The sequence below is a fragment of the Pristiophorus japonicus genome, chromosome 10 (assembly GCF_044704955.1).
Source record: "Pristiophorus japonicus isolate sPriJap1 chromosome 10, sPriJap1.hap1, whole genome shotgun sequence".
NCBI classification, from domain to species: domain Eukaryota; kingdom Metazoa; phylum Chordata; class Chondrichthyes; family Pristiophoridae; genus Pristiophorus; species Pristiophorus japonicus.
This window is the reverse complement of record NC_091986.1, coordinates 140,335,156-140,351,774: the sequence shown is the minus strand read 5'-3', so window position 1 is coordinate 140,351,774 and position 16,619 is coordinate 140,335,156. Positions and strand designations below refer to the sequence as shown.

Here is a 16,619-nt window from a genome sequence, read left to right as displayed (position 1 = left end):
CGGCAACCACACGGGCTTAGCTGAGTCTTGATCCAATGACAAGAGGGTCAAGACGACTACAGACCAGGCACCGCTGTATAAGTCTAATTGCCTACGGCGAGGTGTTGGCCGCAAGCTCGGCGCCGAGTAGCGCCATTGATGGCAAGTGGCCCGAGGCTTGGTTGGGGGGCAGGCATTAGGAAGGTCAGCTGTCCACTGGGGTTCCAAGGGATGTTTTGTAAAGTTTCTCCTACGATTAAAAATGTCCTCAAAGGTTTCCAAGTTGTTTTAAAAGTTTAAGAGTTTAAAAGTATTTCCAAAATATATATATATATATATATATTTTTTAAGTTACACAGGTTGATTAAAGGTTTGATTAAAAGTTGATAAAAAGTCTAAAATGTAAATCAGTAGTAGGTTATAAAAGTTTACCCAAATTGTTTAAGGGTTTAAAAGTTGATTAAAAGTTTAATATTGATTAAAAATGGATTAGAGGTTTAGGATGTACGTCAGTACAGTAGTAGGAGTTCCGGCCCCTCAAAGAAATTACAGCAGCTTGGTCCTTTCAGCGCCGATCCCGGGGTCCCTTCGGCTGGTTCAGCAGCGGTCCCGGGTGTGGAAATTTACTTTAGAAGTCACATTTCCTGTCAAATGTACCCTTTTGTAATAAAACAAAATGGAGTATCATTTTTCCCAGAAGCCCCTGCAGCAGACAGTTTGCTTCTGCATAAGCATACTAACCTTGACTGATAGCTGACTAAATTAAGAAAAGCAGGAGCCATCTGTGAGAGTGAGGAAACCTTGAATTTACCCTCCATAACAGAAAGAATGTCCTGTTGGAATTGTGCTCCCTACTAATAACTGTTGCTATGCTAAACCTTAGAAGTACTAAATAAAAGTTGTATAGATATGTAAAGACTAAAGCAAGGATGCAATGTCAATTAAGTGATTGAAGAACTCCTTATCTGTATTTGCTGACCGCAAGGGCAGAACTGATACACGTGATGGAACCATCATTTGTTTGTTCTTCTGTATAAAGATAATGTGATTTTGTACCACTGTAGAAGTCTTCGCTGAGCCTTTGACTTAGCGGGGCTTTTCCTTGCAGCAAGTAAAACTTATTAAAGGAACATCTACCGGAGCTGTTTGTGTCAGAGTCTTATATTGAGAGTTAAATTGAGAGTCGAGATTTCGACACGGGGTCCCTTCGGCCGGTTCAGCGCCAGTCCCGGGCTCCCTTCGGCCGGTTTTGAAAAGTCTTGAATGATGTCCCGGTGTAGGCCGCAAGCCCCGATCAGGAGCTGCAGGCCGGTGCGTGGTCCCTTCGGCCCGGGACAGAAGCGGGCCAGTGCGGGATCAACTTCTGATACCGGTTAATGGAACAATGTCCCAGGATGCGCCATTATTTAACTAGATGTTGGACAGTAAAGGTGCAATCTAGATTATTGAGGACTTGAAGTACACTTAGGGGAGTGAACAGTGACACTGAACTCGAGAATATCCAACACAAAACACATAAAATTGTAATAGCAATTTATAGAGAAATAACTAGAGGAATGCATGTTGAGCCACAGGTGAGGGTTCGGAGAAGTGATTGAAGCCTAGATCGAAAATATGGGTTTTGAGTTTTTTTAAATCAGCACAGAGCAGTAGAGAGGCATAAGATTTTATGAAGGGATTTCAAAAGAGTAGAACAGAAGCACCTGAAGGCTCTGCCACCAATGATGAGGTAAAGGGATGCACATGAGACTAGAGTCAAAGGACCAGAGTGTTGGAGAGGATACAAGGTGGTTGCAGATGTAGGGAGGAGAAAGGCCATGGATTTTACACTGTATGCACTGGGGTATAAGGTGCCAGTGTAGTTCACTGAGGATGTGGATAATCGGTGAGCAAGACATAGTACAGGCAACTGCGTTTTGAACAAGTTGGAGGGTGGATGATGGGAATACTAGGAAGTAGAGCTTTCAAATAATGGAGTATGGTCGCAGCAAAGCATAATTAAGGGTTGCGGGGCAGAGTGGCTGATGGGGGGAGGAAGAGAGGGGCACAATGTTGGAGAATTCAACAATGGCGCAAAGGTAAAACTAAGTACTCTTGGTGTTGATAAGGATCTTGGGTGTAAAGCTCAGCTCAGGATCGCACATGATGCCGACAGTATGTCACCAACGCACACCATTTTGAAGCATCCTCGACACAAGAAGTATCTCTACAGGGTCTGAAAGCAGAATGTCACCAACTGCGTGCAAACGCAAACCAGCGCCTAACTGCCCTACTCAAGCAGTGGGCTAAGAACTTCAACAGAGACCCAGTGTTCACTTGATCCCAGAAGAAATCAATTAATTTCCTGTGGAGGTTGATGAGCAATTCAAGAGAAGGAATTAAAGTGTCCAAACAGTACTAAAGAATAGCAGGCACCAGGTGGTTTATGACCAAAGCTGTACCCTTGTGGGAAGGCATTCAGAGCAATCCTGCCCAACGTCCCAAGTCAAGTGGTGACTTGTGCTTCCCCCCACCCCCCCAATACCCACCTAACCCTCCAAACCACTGCCAACACCACCCCATCTACCCCCACTTCAGTCCCCGCCACAGACTCCATTCCCTAGCCACTGACTCCAACCCTCCCCCAGCATCTGTTTGAGGCTGAAACAGACTGTTCGCAATCTTGGTGTCATATTTGACCCTGAAATGAGCTTCCGACGACATAGCCGCACCATAACTAAGACCTCCTATTACCACCTCAGTAATATCGCCCTTCTCCACCCCTGCCTCAGCTCACCCGCTGCTGAAACCCTCATCCAGGACTATTCTAATGCACTCCTGGCTGGCCTTCTACGTTCGATCCATGTAAACTTGAGGTCATCCAAAACTCAGCTGCCCGCGTCCTAACTCGCACCAAGTTCCGCTCACCCATTATCTCTGTGCTCACTGACCTACATTGGCTCCCAGGTAAACAATGCTGAAATTTTAAAATTCTCATCCTTGTTTTCAAATTCCTCCATGACCTCACCCCTCCCTATCTCAGTAGTCTCTTCCAGCCCCAACACCACCTCCTCCACGCTGAGATATCTGCACTCCTCTAATACTGGCGTTTTGAGCATCCTTGATTTTAATCGCTCAACCATTAGTGACAGTGCATTCAGCTGCCTAGGTTCTAAGCTTTTGAATTCCCTCCCTAAACCTCTACGCCTCTCTAACTCTCTTTCCTTCTTTAAGACACTCCTTAAAACCTACCACTTTGGCCAAGCACCCGCCCTAATTTCTCCTTATGTGGCTCGGTGTCATTTTTTTTTCTTAATCCTGTGAAGCGTCTTGGGACATTTTACCATGTTAAAGGCACTATATAAATACAAGTTGTTGTTGCTACCTCCAATTCCATACACTAATTTTTATTAATCTAATCTATTGCATGGAACCTTATCAAAACGAGGACTTTGTTGTTTGAGAGAAAGAAAGGCAGAGGGAGAGGAAGAGGGATTGAGGGGAGGGGGATACGAGTCTGCAATTTTGATCACACTTTTCATGTCAATTTTTAACATTGAAAATGCCTCTGTACCAGTTATAATAGGAATGCCCTATGTAAATAGGTCTGTGATACTGCAGTTCCAGATTGCTGCCACTAAGTAGTGTTATAACTCCATTGTATCTACTGGTACCACAGGTGATCTACTAGTATTATATATATTGTTTTATTTTTAAAATTCACTTGCCAGTTATAGTTATAGACAGCTTCCCAAAGCTCTTGTGCTGGAAAGGCAAATAGCAACAAGTGTTCAAATACTTTGGCATACACTAAGAAAATACAAATTTCTGATTGGCTGAGACACATTTTTGTAGCAATATACACCAGTTTACAAATCTAGGACAATTACTACTTTCAATCTATAGAATAGTAAAAATCATAATTTTACCTTTGATAGATGGGTTGATGTTCGAACTAATTCTGGTTATATTTACTGTGGAGTCCTAAAATAAAAATTATTAACTGTTGAAATGAGTATTGTGACTTTTAAATCAGATACCCAAAATAGCAAAATGTGCCAGGTTCACTGCATAAAATGTTATATGCTATATTACATGTAAAATATTGTACCACAGCAATATAATGCTAGGTTTATTTAACAAGTAATAAAAGACCATGGACAAATTACCACATTTTTGTTGTGCATAATATAAACCTAGCAACACCTCATGATGCATTATAATATTGGGATATTTTTAATTAATGTTTTATTAATTTTTCATTTTAGTAAGTGACCAGTCTCACTAAGTTGAGGTGAAATACCAATGGGAGAATTTATGACCATGTTTATAAATCTCAATATTTTGTATAGCATGAAACTCATAGGATTAGATAGGATATACAGCACAGAAACAGGCCATTCGGCCCAACCAGTCCGTGCCGACGTTTAAGCTCCACTCAAGCTTCCTCCTGTCTTTCCTCATCTAAATCTATCAGCATAACCCTCTATTCCCTTGTCCCTCATATGCTTATCTTCCCGCTCCTTAAATTAATCTATACTACAGGTGCAGCGTCGAAAATCCAGAGTTCCAGAATCCGGACCGATCGGTGGCAGGGTCATCCGGAATCCGTAAAATGTTCCGGAATCTGGACCCGCCACCGCCCTTATCTCGGGGCCTCCTCGCCAGCCAGCCCGAACACCTCCTCGGCGGGGCCCGGCCGGCCCGAACACCTCTTCGGCGGGGCCCCGGCCGGCCCAAACACCTCTTCGGCCGGACCCCGGCCGGCCCGAACACCTCCTCGGCCGGCCCGAACACCTCCTCGGCCGGATCCCGGCCGGCCCGAACACCTCCTCGGCCGGCCCGAACACCTCCTCGGCCGGACCCCGGCCGGCCCGAACACCTCCTCGGCCGGACCCCGGCCGGCCCGAACACCTCCTCGGCCGGACCCCGGCCGGCCCGAACACCTCCTCGGCCGGACCCCGGCCGGCCCGAACACCTCCTCGGCCGGCCCGAACACCTCCTCGGCCGGACCCCGGCCGGCCCGAACACCTCCTCGGCCGGACCCTGGCCGGCCCGAACACCTCCTCGGCTGGACCCCGGCCGGCCCCGAACACCTCCTCGGCCGGACCCCGGCCGGCCCGAACACCTCCTTGGCGGGGCCTCGGCCGACCCGAACACCTCCTCGGCGGGGCCCTGGCCGGCCCGAACACCTCCTCGACCGGACCCCAGCCAGCCCGAACACCTCCTCGGCGGGGCCCTCCCCCTGTCTTTCTGACGTTCCAAACTCCAGAAATACCCAAATCTGGGTGTTTCCGGATTCGTGACATCAGAAACACGTTCAAAAGTCTGGAAAAACACGAAGTCCGGAACGGCCTCAGTCCCGGATTTTAGGTGCTGCACTTGTATTCGCTTCAACCATTCCCTGTGGTAGCGTGTTCCAGAACCTCACCACTCTTTGGGTAAAGAATTTTCTTCTGAATTCCCTATTGGATTTCTTGGTGACTATCTTATATTGATGGCCTCTAGTTATGCTCTTCCCCACGTGGAAACATTCTCTCTACATCCACTATCAAAACCTTTAATAATTTTTGAAGACCTCTATTAAGTCACCCCTCAGCCTTCTTTTTTCAAGAGAAAAAAAAAGAGACCCAGCCTGTTCATCCTTTCCTGGTATGTATACCCTCGCATTTCTGGCATCATCCTTGTTTATTTTCTCTGCACGCTCTCCAGTGCCTTTATATCCTTTTTATAAATATGGCGACCAGAACTGTGCACAGTGTGGTCTAACCAAGGTTCGATGCGTGGATGCAATCCATCCGGACCAGGGTTTCTATCCTCGAGTTTAATTAGTTTATTTAACATATCCTTCTTTTTATTTTAAAGGTACTTATCTCATTATCATCATCGTAGGCACTCCCTCGAAACGAGGATGACTTTCTTCCACGCCAAAAATGGATGAGTTTACAGGTGTTTCAATCATATTCCGGATCCCAAACTACATCCTGAAGTGTGGAAGATGCCTGTGCATGGATATTTTTTAACATGTGGTGGCCATTGCACCCTAGCCACCGCACAGGCTTGACAGAGCTAGTCTTAGTCCAGTGGCGAGGATTAACCAAGACGACTGGAGACCAGCTCTGTTGCACGGACCTAGTGCGCACACATATCGCAGTATGGGCTGGCCTGTGCTGCCCCTGGGCCCTCGCCTCTCCTGGGCCCAGATCACATCCCTCTATGAACTCTTGCCGCTCCTTCGTCCTGACCTCGCCGCACCAATGTCATGTCCACCTGTTCTATCTCCCTTGTAAATACTGAAGCAAAATAATTCTTTAATATTTCTGCCATCTCTCTATCTTTACCTGTGGTATTATTCTGTCTATCCCTTAATGGCCCTATTCCTATCCCAAACTTCCCTTTTTTTTTAAAACTGATGTGCCTGTAAAATATTTTACTATTTTGTTTTATGTTCCTTGATAATTTGGATCTCATTGTTCCTCTTTGCCTTCCTAATTTTTTTTTGCTTTTCTCCTAATCTTTTCTTATTCTCCCTTATTATGCACTCCTGTGCTGTCTATGTACTTAATGTAGGCCTCTTTCCTTACCCTCAATGGTTCCCTTATGGGTTTATTCATCCATGGAGTCTCCTTATTGTTTAGTTTATTCTTTCCTTTTAGCAGAATATATTGTTCCTGCAATCTGTTGAACACCGTTTTTAATGTTTCTCATTGCTGTTCTACATCGATTTTTGCCAATATTGTTGCCCATTTTATTTTCCCAAGTTCTATTCTTAGCCCCTCACAATCAGCTTTTCTGCAATCTGTTTTTTTGTCATACTTATGTCCTTATCAATGATCATCTTAAAGTGAGTTGTTGTGATCTGGAATGCACTACCCGAAAGGGTGGTGGAAGCAAATTCAATAGTAACATTCAAATGATTATTAGATAAATACTTGAAAGGAAAAAAAACTTACAGGACTATGGGGAAAAGCAGGAGAGTGGGATTAATTGGATAAAACATACAAAAATGAGATAAGAACATAAGAAATAGGAGCAGGAGTAGGCCATTTGGCCTCTAGAGCCTGCTCCGCCATTCAATAAGATCATGACTGATCTGATCATGGACTCAGCTCCACTTCCCTGCCCCCTCCCCATAACTCTTTACTCCCTTATCGCTCAAAAATCTGTCTATCTTCGCTCTACCAACTTTTATTATTTTGATAGCTGATGTTGTACTTGATTACATCAAATTTAGTTAGGTTTTCTAATGCATTACTTTTTAAAGTACATTTCCCTCAAATCGGAACATTTTTTTAATTGTCCAAAGTGCTGCAGGACATGAATGGAGTGTCAACTGTGGATCAGTGAGCAGCACACTCACTTCTGAGCTAGAAGGTTGTGGGTTCAAGTCCCACTCCAGGGACTTGAGCACAAAAATAAAATCTAGGCTGACACTCCAGTGCAGTGCTGAGGGAGCCTGCGCTGTTGGAAGTGCCATCTTAAACCGAGGCCCTGTCTATTCTCTCAGGTGGACGCAAATGATCTTATGGCACTATTTTGAATAAGAGCAGAGGTGTTATCCCTGGTGTCCTTGTAAATATTTATCCTTCAATCAACCTAACAAAAAATTATCTGGTCATTATCACATTGTTGTTTGTGGAGCTTGCTTGTGCGCAAATTGGCTGTGACTACACTTCAAAAGTACTTCATTGGCTGTAAAGAGCTTTGAGACATTTGGTGGTTGTGAAAGGCACTTTATAAATCCAAGTCTTTCTTTTTTAATTTGATCAATTTCAACAAAAACACAAAGAAAGAGAGCAATATATAAAATACTCTGCTTCAACTGACATGGGAAATTAACTTCTAGAAAAATATAAATAAACAGCAAATAATGGATACCTGCAGTTTTGCAATGAGTTCAGATGAAGCCAAGAAAACTAAAGTAGTTCATAATAGTCAAACAAGCATCAAAAGTAGAGTTATAACCATTTGTGGCAGAATGGTACATTGTTCTTTTGCCTCTAGGCTTTTGATTGTTTCAGAAAAGCTTAAAAGTGGGTCCCACCTGTGACAGAGTCTGTGGTTCTCGTATTGACTGTTCAGCCACTTAAAAACTCATTTTAAGAGTGGAAGTAAGTCCTTCTCGACCCCGAGGGACTGCCTATGATGATACCTACGGCAGCAACGAATTATCTTAGAATTATATCATGGTATGTTTCTAGTAATGTTCTAACAAACCATTAATAATGTTGAACATCATCGTGGAGCAAGGATATGGATAGTTACTGCAGGCTCAAAAGGAAGCATTTTGCCTGACATCACAGCTTATAAAGTATTTTATATTGATATTTTGAAGTATAATAACTCTTACATAGGCAAACACGGAAGCCACTTTGCACACAGCAAGATCTCATAAACAATGAGGTGAATGCCCATTAATGGTTGAGGGTGGACTGTTGGCTCCAGGATCAAATCCATGGGATCTTTTAAATTCACGGAAGAGGCAGGTGGACCTTGATTTATCACCTCAGCACTATAGTTTCAATGCAACTTCTGGAGTGAGCTCAGAATCCCTCGCCCTCTGGACCCTTCGCAAACCCCCGCTCCACCTGCCCCCGCCGCCGCCATCCTCACACCTGATCCTCACGGTCTGCCAGCCGCACTTTAAACCGCTCCACGATCGCGCTCACAGAGGAACGCCCTCTCCTATTTTCCGCCCCATTATTGCCGAGGTAGGGATCTTGTAACCGCTCGATAACGGAGCCGAGGGCCTTATCTCCGTTACTTCCCATCACCGCGCCACCACAAACAAAGCTGCATCTCCGCGGCAACTGTTCGAATCTCGAGCCGTTCCAACCGGAACTTCCGGTTGTTCATAGGTCAAAGGCGAGGCTCGCCGTCATGGCGACCGCCAGCTGCAGCACAGTGATTTTTGGCGACACCAACGACCTGCACCCTGATGACCATCATAGGCGGTCCCTCGAACGAGGATGACTTGCTTCCACACAAAAAGGAATGAGTTCGCAGATGTTTCAATGAAGGACCCAATATTCCAGTCCTGAACTCAAGGGATGGAAGATACCTGTGTGTGGATTTTTTTAATGTATGGTGACCGTTGCACATCGCCACACGGGCTTGACAGAGCTAGCCCATTATCCAGTGGCAAGGGTAAACCAGGACGACTGGAGACCTGCTCTGCTGCACAGACCTAGTGTGCACACATATCGCAGTGTGGGCTGGCCTGTGTTGCCCCTGGGCCCTCAGCTCTTCTGGGCCCTGTACCCCATTTGCCGCACCTCCGCCACGATCTCTCGCCGCTCCTCCACTGCAAACATTCGGCGCACCTCCGCCACAATCTCTCGCCGCTGCTCCGCCACAAAACATGAGATGACCACACCGTAACTGACAGTGCATCGCTCGGTTTACCCTCTTAGCAAGGAGGTTGGCCCACAATTTGCTGGCAAAATAACAGCGAGTTCATGGCGCTCGCCGTTATTAGTGTTATATATGTGGACTTGTATTTACTCTGTACAGCCACCAGAGGGCTCATCCGCTGGAATCCCAAGGGATCCCATAATCCTTTGGGAGCACAGGTATTTACAGAGGCTTCACAGGTTGGAGAGGCACTCTAGAGACCTGCAATAAAAGACTACGGTCACACTTTACTTTGAGCTCACCGTGTTCAGTCTGACGCTTTCTCCATACATAACAATTAGTATCTTAAAAAAAACATCAATTTGTGGTGAGAAAGAGTTACAGCAAAAGTTGCAAATCGCCACAAATTGCTGGATGATTTGCGCCGTTCTGTCATTGGCCTTGCAAAAATGGCAAGCCTTTGTCAACCTCCCCATAAGTTTTAAGAAAATCCCAACTTTGCACTGTTAAAACAAATTAAACTTCATGCAGAAAGTTACGGGCTGGCATTTGACAATATAAGGACCCTTTTAATGAAGAGATTTATGTTCCTGCAATGCCACTCAACTGTGGAGGCCCGGAAAGGGAACAATTGAAAATGTGAAGTCTCACTCCTGCAAGTAGTAAATTGTTTCTAGAGGTTTTATTACATTTTTTTTTAATTCTAACTTTCCTTTCTGTCTCTTTTTCCCTCTCAATCCAATCCCTCTATTTATTTCTCTTTCTGTATCGAATTTGACTAATTCACCCACTTTCTTCCTCTGCTTTTTTATCCTTAAATTTAATTGGTTAAGGGGATCGACTGATCACCCGACTCCACCCCTGCCTCAGCTCATCTGCTGCTGAAACCTTTGTTACCTATGGACTTGACTATTCCAATGCTTTCCTGGCCAGCCTCCCATCTTCCACATTACATAAACTTGAGCTCATCTAAAACTTTGCTGGTCGTATCCTAACTCGGACTAAGTACAGTTCACCGACCACCCCTGTGCTTGCTGACCTACACTGGCTTCCAGTCCACTAACACTTCAATTTTAAAATTCCTCCATGGCGTCTGTAACCTCCTCCAGCCCGACAACCCTCAGAGATATCTGCGTTGCTCCAATTCTGGTCTCTTGCGCATCCCTGATTTTAATTGCTCCACCATTGGTGGTCATGCTTTCAGCCGCCTAGGCCCCAATCTCTGAAATTTCCCCCTCCCCCCAACTTCTCTGCCTCTCCACCTCTCCTCCTTTAAGGTGCTCCTTAAAATCTACCTCTTTGACCAAGCTTTTGGCCATCTATTCTAATACCTCCTTATGTGGCTCGGTGTCAAATGTTGTTTCATAAAGCTGTGAAGTGACATGGGACATTTGACTATGTTAAATGCAAGTTGTTGATGCTGGAGCACAGAAGGCTTAGGAGTGACCCTTTTGAAGTGTTGTAGATCCTAAGCCGTATACATGAGATATATGTCAATCTGTTGAACATAGGCACAGATTCTACAACAAACTTGGAAGCGAGATTGTGAAAAGTTAGACAAGATTTATGTTATATATGTATACTTGTATTTACACTGTACAGCCACCAGAGGGCTCATCTCCTGGAGTCCCAAGGGATCCCATAATCCCTTGGGAGCACAGGTATTTAAGAAGGCTTCACAGGTTGGAGAGTCACTCTGGAGACTTGCAATAAAAGACTAAGGTCACACTTTACTTTGAGCTCACAGTGTTCAGTCTGACTCTTTCTCCATACACAACAACTGGCAACGAGATAGAGAACCCAAAGATACAGAGAACAGTGGGCATCCTGGAGAAACTTTCAGAGGGAGATGATTGGGAAACTTTTGTAGAGCGACTCGACCAATACTTCGTGGCCAACGAGCTAGATAGGGAAGGGAGCGCTGCCAAACAGAGGGCGATCCTCCTCACCATCTGTGGGGCACCAACGTATGGCCACATGAAGAATCTGCTCACTCCAGCGAAACCCACGGAGAAATCGTATGACGATTTGTGCACACTGGTCCGAGAGCATTTGAACCTGAAGGAAAGCGTTCTGATAGCGAGGTACTGGTTCTACACCTACAAAAGATCTAAAAGCCAGGAAGTGGCAAGTTATGTCGCCGAGCTAAGATGCCTTGCAGGACATTGCGAATTTGAAGGACATTTGGAGCACATGTTCAGAGACTTTTTCGTACTTGATATTGGCCACGAAACCATACTTCACAAATTTTTGACTGCAGAGACCCCAACCTTGAGTAAGGCCAGAGCGATAGCCCAGGCGTTCATTGCCACCAGTGACAATACGAAGCAAATCTTTCAGCACACAAGTGCTGCTACAAGTACTGTGAACAAAATGATGTTGTTTTCGAGGGCAGGTCACACATACCTGCAGCTACAGGTCTGCAGATGTCTTAGAGTCCACCATCGAGGGTGATGAATGCAAGGCCATTAACATCTTGTGCGCTGCGGGGGTGATCATCGTTTCCATTCATGCTGATTCAACGAGTACGTTTGCAAGGACTGTGGAACAATGGGACACCTCCGAGTGTGCAGGCGAGCTGCAAAGCCTATTAAACCTGCAAACCACCATGTTGCAGAGGACAGATCCGTGGAGGATCACGACGAACCAGACCCTCAGATCAAGGAGGCAGAGGTACATGGGGTGCACACATTTACCACGAATTGTCCCCCGATAATGCTGAATGTTGAACTAAATGGATTCCTGGTGTCAATGGAGCTGGACATGGGCGCGAGCCAGTCCACCATGGGCAAAAATACTTTCTAAAGGTTGTGGTGCAACAAGGCCTCAAGGCCAGTCATAACTCCAGTTTGCATGAAACTAAGAACTTACACAAAAGAACTGATTCCTGTTATTGGCAGTATGACCATAAAGGTCTCCTACGATGGAGCAGTGCACAAGATACCACTCTGGGTGGTACCGGGCGATGGTCCCACGCTGCTCGGCAGGAGCTGGCTGGGAAAGATACACTGGAACTGGGACGACGTCCGAGCGCTATCGCCCGTTGACGACACTTTGTGTGCCCAGGTCTTAAACAAATTTCCTTTACTGTTCGAACCAGGCATCATGAAATTCTAAGGAGCAAAAGTGCAGATCCACCTAATTCCGGGTGCAACCCATCCATCACAAGGCGAGAGCAGTACTGTACATGAGAGAAAGGGTAAAGATCGAGCTAGACCGCAAAGAGAGGGCATCATTTCCCCGATCGAGTTCAACAAGTGGGCCAGTTCTATCGTCCCAGTCCTCAAGGGAGATGGCACCATCAGAATCTATGGCGATTACAAAGTAACTATCAATCGTTTCTCCCTGCAGGACCAATACTCACTGCCAAAGGCCGACGACCTCTTTGCAACGCTGGCAGGAGGAAAGATGTTCACGAAGCAGGATCTGACTTCAGCCTACATGACGCAGGAACTGGAGGAATCACCAAAGGACCTCACCTGCATAAACACGCACAAAGGTCTTTTTATTTATAACAGATGCCCGTTTGGAATCCGATCAGCGGCGGCGATAATCCAGAGAAACATGGAAAGCTTACTGAAGTCGGTCTCGCACACCGTGGTCTTACAGGACGGCATCTTGGTCACAGGTCGGAACACAGTCGAGCATCTGCAAAACCTGGAGGAGGTTCTTAGTCGACTCAACCGGGCAGGGCTCAGGTTAAAATGCTCGAAGTGCATTTTCCTGGTGTCTGAAGTGGAGTTCCTGGGAAAGAGGATTGGGGCGGACGGTATCAGGCCCACCAAAGCAAAGACGGATGCAAACGAGAACGCACCGAGGCCACAGAACGTGACGGAGCTGCGGTCGTTTCTGGGACTCCTGAACTACTTTGGTAACTTCTTACCGGGTCTCAGCACACTGTTAGAACCATTGCATGTCTTACTACGAAAAGGGGACGAATGGATTTGGGGCAAAAGCCAAGAAAATGCCTTTGTAAAAGCGAGAAAATTGTTATGCTCAAACAAATAGCTTGTGTTGTGTGATCCATGTAAGCGTTTGGTACTAGCATGTGATGTGTCATCATATGTTGTCGGGTGTGTATTGCAACAAGCTAATGATTTTGGGAAACTGCAACCAGTTGCTTATGCATCCAGGAGTCTGTCTAAGGCTGAGAGAGCCTACAGCATGATTGAGAAAGAAGCATTAGCGTGTGTTTATGAGGTAAAGAAAATGCATCAATACCTGTTTGGGCTAAAATTCAAATTGGAAACTGACCATAAGCCACTTATGTCCCTGATGTCCGAGAGTAAAAGGATAAATACCAACGCATCGGCCCGCATCCAGAGATGGGCGCTCACGTTGTCCGCATACAACTACGCCATCCGCCACAGGCCAGGCACAGAAAACTGCGCCGATGCTCTCAGTAGGCTGCCATTGCGCACCACGGGGGTGGAAATGGCACAGCTTGCAGATCTAACCATGGTTATGGAAGCATTTGAGAGTGAGCAATCACCCGTCACTGCCCGGCAGATCAAAACCTGAACAAGCCAGGACCCCTTATTATCACTAGTCAAAAGCTGTGTGCTTCACGGGAGCTGGTCCAGTGTACCAGTGGAAATGCAGGAAGAGATAAAGCTATTCCAGCAGCGCAAAGACGAAATGTCTATACAGGCAGACTATCTTCTGTGGGGCAATCGAGTAGTGGTCCCCAAGAAGGGCAGAGACACCTTCATCAATGACCTCCACAGTACCCACCCAGGCATCGTAATGATGAAAACGATAGCCAGATCCCACGTGTGGTGGCCCGGTATCGATGCGGACTTATAGAGTCCTGCATTCACAGATGTAATACATGCTCGCAGTTAAGCAATGTACCCAGGGAAGCGGCGCTAAGTTTATGGTCTTGGCCCTCCAAACCGTGGTCTAGGGTACACGTCGACTATGCAGGCCCGTTCTTGGGTAAAATGTTCTTTGTGGTTGTAGACGCGTACTCCAAGTGGATTGAATGTGAGATAATGTCAGCTAGCACGTCCGCTGCCGCTACTGAAAGCCTGCGGGCCATGTTTGCCACACACAGCCGATGTTCTGGTGAGCGACAACAGGCCATGTTTTACCAGTGCTGAGTTCAAAGAATTCATGACCCATAATGGGATCAAACATGTTACATCTGCCCCGTTTAAACCAGCGTCCAATGGTCAGGCAGAGAGAGCAGTGCAAACCATCAAGCAAGGCTTGAAGAGGGTAATTGAAGAGGGTGTTTCAGGTCAAACTTTCAAATGGACTCATTCACCGGAAAACTTGGACCAAATCAAACTCAGATTCACGGACTATCCTGAGCAACCCACCTTGGACTCTACCTTTTTTGATCCCCCAACATACGCACCAGTGGCAACCGGCACCACGGTTGACCACGAAGCAGAACCCATCATCCACAGCAGGGCCCAACACCTCAGGCAGCCCAGCGAGGACCCAACAAATGATTCAACAACACCAGCTTTCACACCGAGACGATCAACCAGGGCAAGAAGGGCCCCAGATCGACTCACATTGTAAATAGTTGCACTATTGACTTTGGAGGGGGGGTAGGGAATGTTATATATGTATACTTGTATTTACTCTGTTCAGCCACCAGAGAGCTCATCCCCTGGAGTCCCAAGGGATCCCATAATCCCTTGGGAGCACAGGTATTTAAGGAGGCTTCACAGTTTGGAGAGGCACTCTGGAGTCCTGCAATAAAAGACTAAGGTGACTCTTTACTTTGAGCTCACAGTGTTCAGTCTGACTGTTTCTCCATACACTACAATTTAACTATGTAAACAATGAAATAGGCTATGTAGGGAGGTAATGATGGCTTATTGAATCAATAAATTCAAGAGATAAATACTGGGTGAAAAATTTGATACAGAGGAAGGAGAACGTAAGAATTTGGAGCGGGAGTTGGCCTTCGAGCCTGCTCCGCCGTTCAATAAGATCATGGCTGATCTTCAATGTCAACTCCACTTTCCCGCCCTATCCCCATATCCCTTGATTCCCCTAGAGTCCCACAATCTATCTATCTCAGCCTTGAATATACTCAATGACCCAGAATTCACAGCCCTTTGGGATAGAGAATTCCAAAGATTCACAACCCTCTGAGTGAAGAAATTCCTCCTCAACTCTATCTTAAATGGCTGACCCCTTATCTTGAGACTATGGCCCTAGTTCTGTACTCTCCAGCCGGGGAAAACAACCTCTCAGCTTCTACCCTGTCAATCCCCCTCAGAATCTTGTATGTTTCAATGAGATCACCTCTCATTTTTCTAAACTCCAGCGCGTATAGGCCCAGGATATGATATTACCTAGGTGCTGGGACTGGACAGCCACCACACTTGCACAGGGCTTCCAAGGCCTGGATGGGACTATTTGATCTGTAATGACATGATATGTTGGACATCTTTGTATCTTGGAGCAACAGACTTTTCAAGAATAACAGGATGGCTTTGAAGTGGAAATAAGTGACAGTAATGACATCAGCCAAGAGTGATTAAAGTGTAACTTTAGTGGCTAGGGTAATAAAGATAGGTAGAGAATTTGTTAACTAGTATAGAAAAATAACAATGAATAAAGCCTATTTTTCAAAGAGGTTAAGAACAGTAATACAAAAGCAAAATACTGCGGATGCTGGATATCTAAAAAAAACAGAAAATTCTAGAAATACTCAGCAGGTCAGGCAGCATCTATGGAGAGAGAAACAGAGTTAATGTTTCAGGTCAATGACCTTTTGTCAGAACTGAAAAAAGTGAGAGCTGTAACAGGTTTTAAGCAAGTGCAGAGGGAGGGGAGAAAATAACAAAAGGGAAGGTCTGTGATAGGGTGGAAGGTAGGATAGATTAAAAGACAAAAGGGATGATAATGCGAGGCAAAAGGAGATGGTAATGGGACAAGTAAAGGAACAAAAGATGGGCCTAGAAATGGTATAAATGTGAATGAAAGAATCATCAACAGTTGCCAGCATTTTCTTTTTTATTTCAGGTTAAGAACAGTTACATGGAGTAAATAACTACAACTGTTTACATGCTATACTGTCTTCAAAGGATTTGGGAATAGATACGTCATGAGGTCTTATCTGCGACTTGTACCTTTGATGTAGGCAAAATACGGTGTGTAAAGGAGCATGGTTTTCAATACTTCTTCAGTGAGCTCAAAAGTACAAAAACCAAAAAGCTGCTCTCTCTGTATACAATCAGGCACTGATCACTGTATTGTATATCAATCATCATCATCATTGGCGGTCCCTTGAACGAGGATGACTTGCTTCCACATGAATTCATAGATGTTTCAATGAAGGA

At 45.6% G+C, this 16,619-nt stretch overlaps 1 protein-coding gene across 5 annotated transcripts in view; it reads right to left on the bottom strand.

Moving 5' to 3' along the window:
• LOC139274813 (coiled-coil domain-containing protein 138-like) overlaps window positions 1-8,797 on the bottom strand; it is a 164,441-nt gene extending 155,644 nt beyond the window's left edge. For 3 of the 5 annotated variants that reach the window (XM_070891504.1, XM_070891505.1, XM_070891506.1), the window contains exons 1-2: window positions 8,574-8,797; window positions 3,888-3,942 (exon numbers count right to left, since the gene is read on the bottom strand). In XM_070891504.1, the coding sequence (XP_070747605.1) occupies window positions 3,888-3,942; window positions 8,574-8,729 (211 nt within the window). In that variant the 5' untranslated portion in view covers window positions 8,730-8,797. Of the gene's footprint in view, window positions 1-3,887; window positions 3,943-7,836; window positions 7,935-8,002; window positions 8,111-8,573 lie in introns of those variants that run through there. The other 2 variants (XM_070891507.1, XM_070891508.1) reach the window with 2 other exon arrangements.
• Window positions 8,798-16,619: the final 7,822 nt, after the last annotated feature.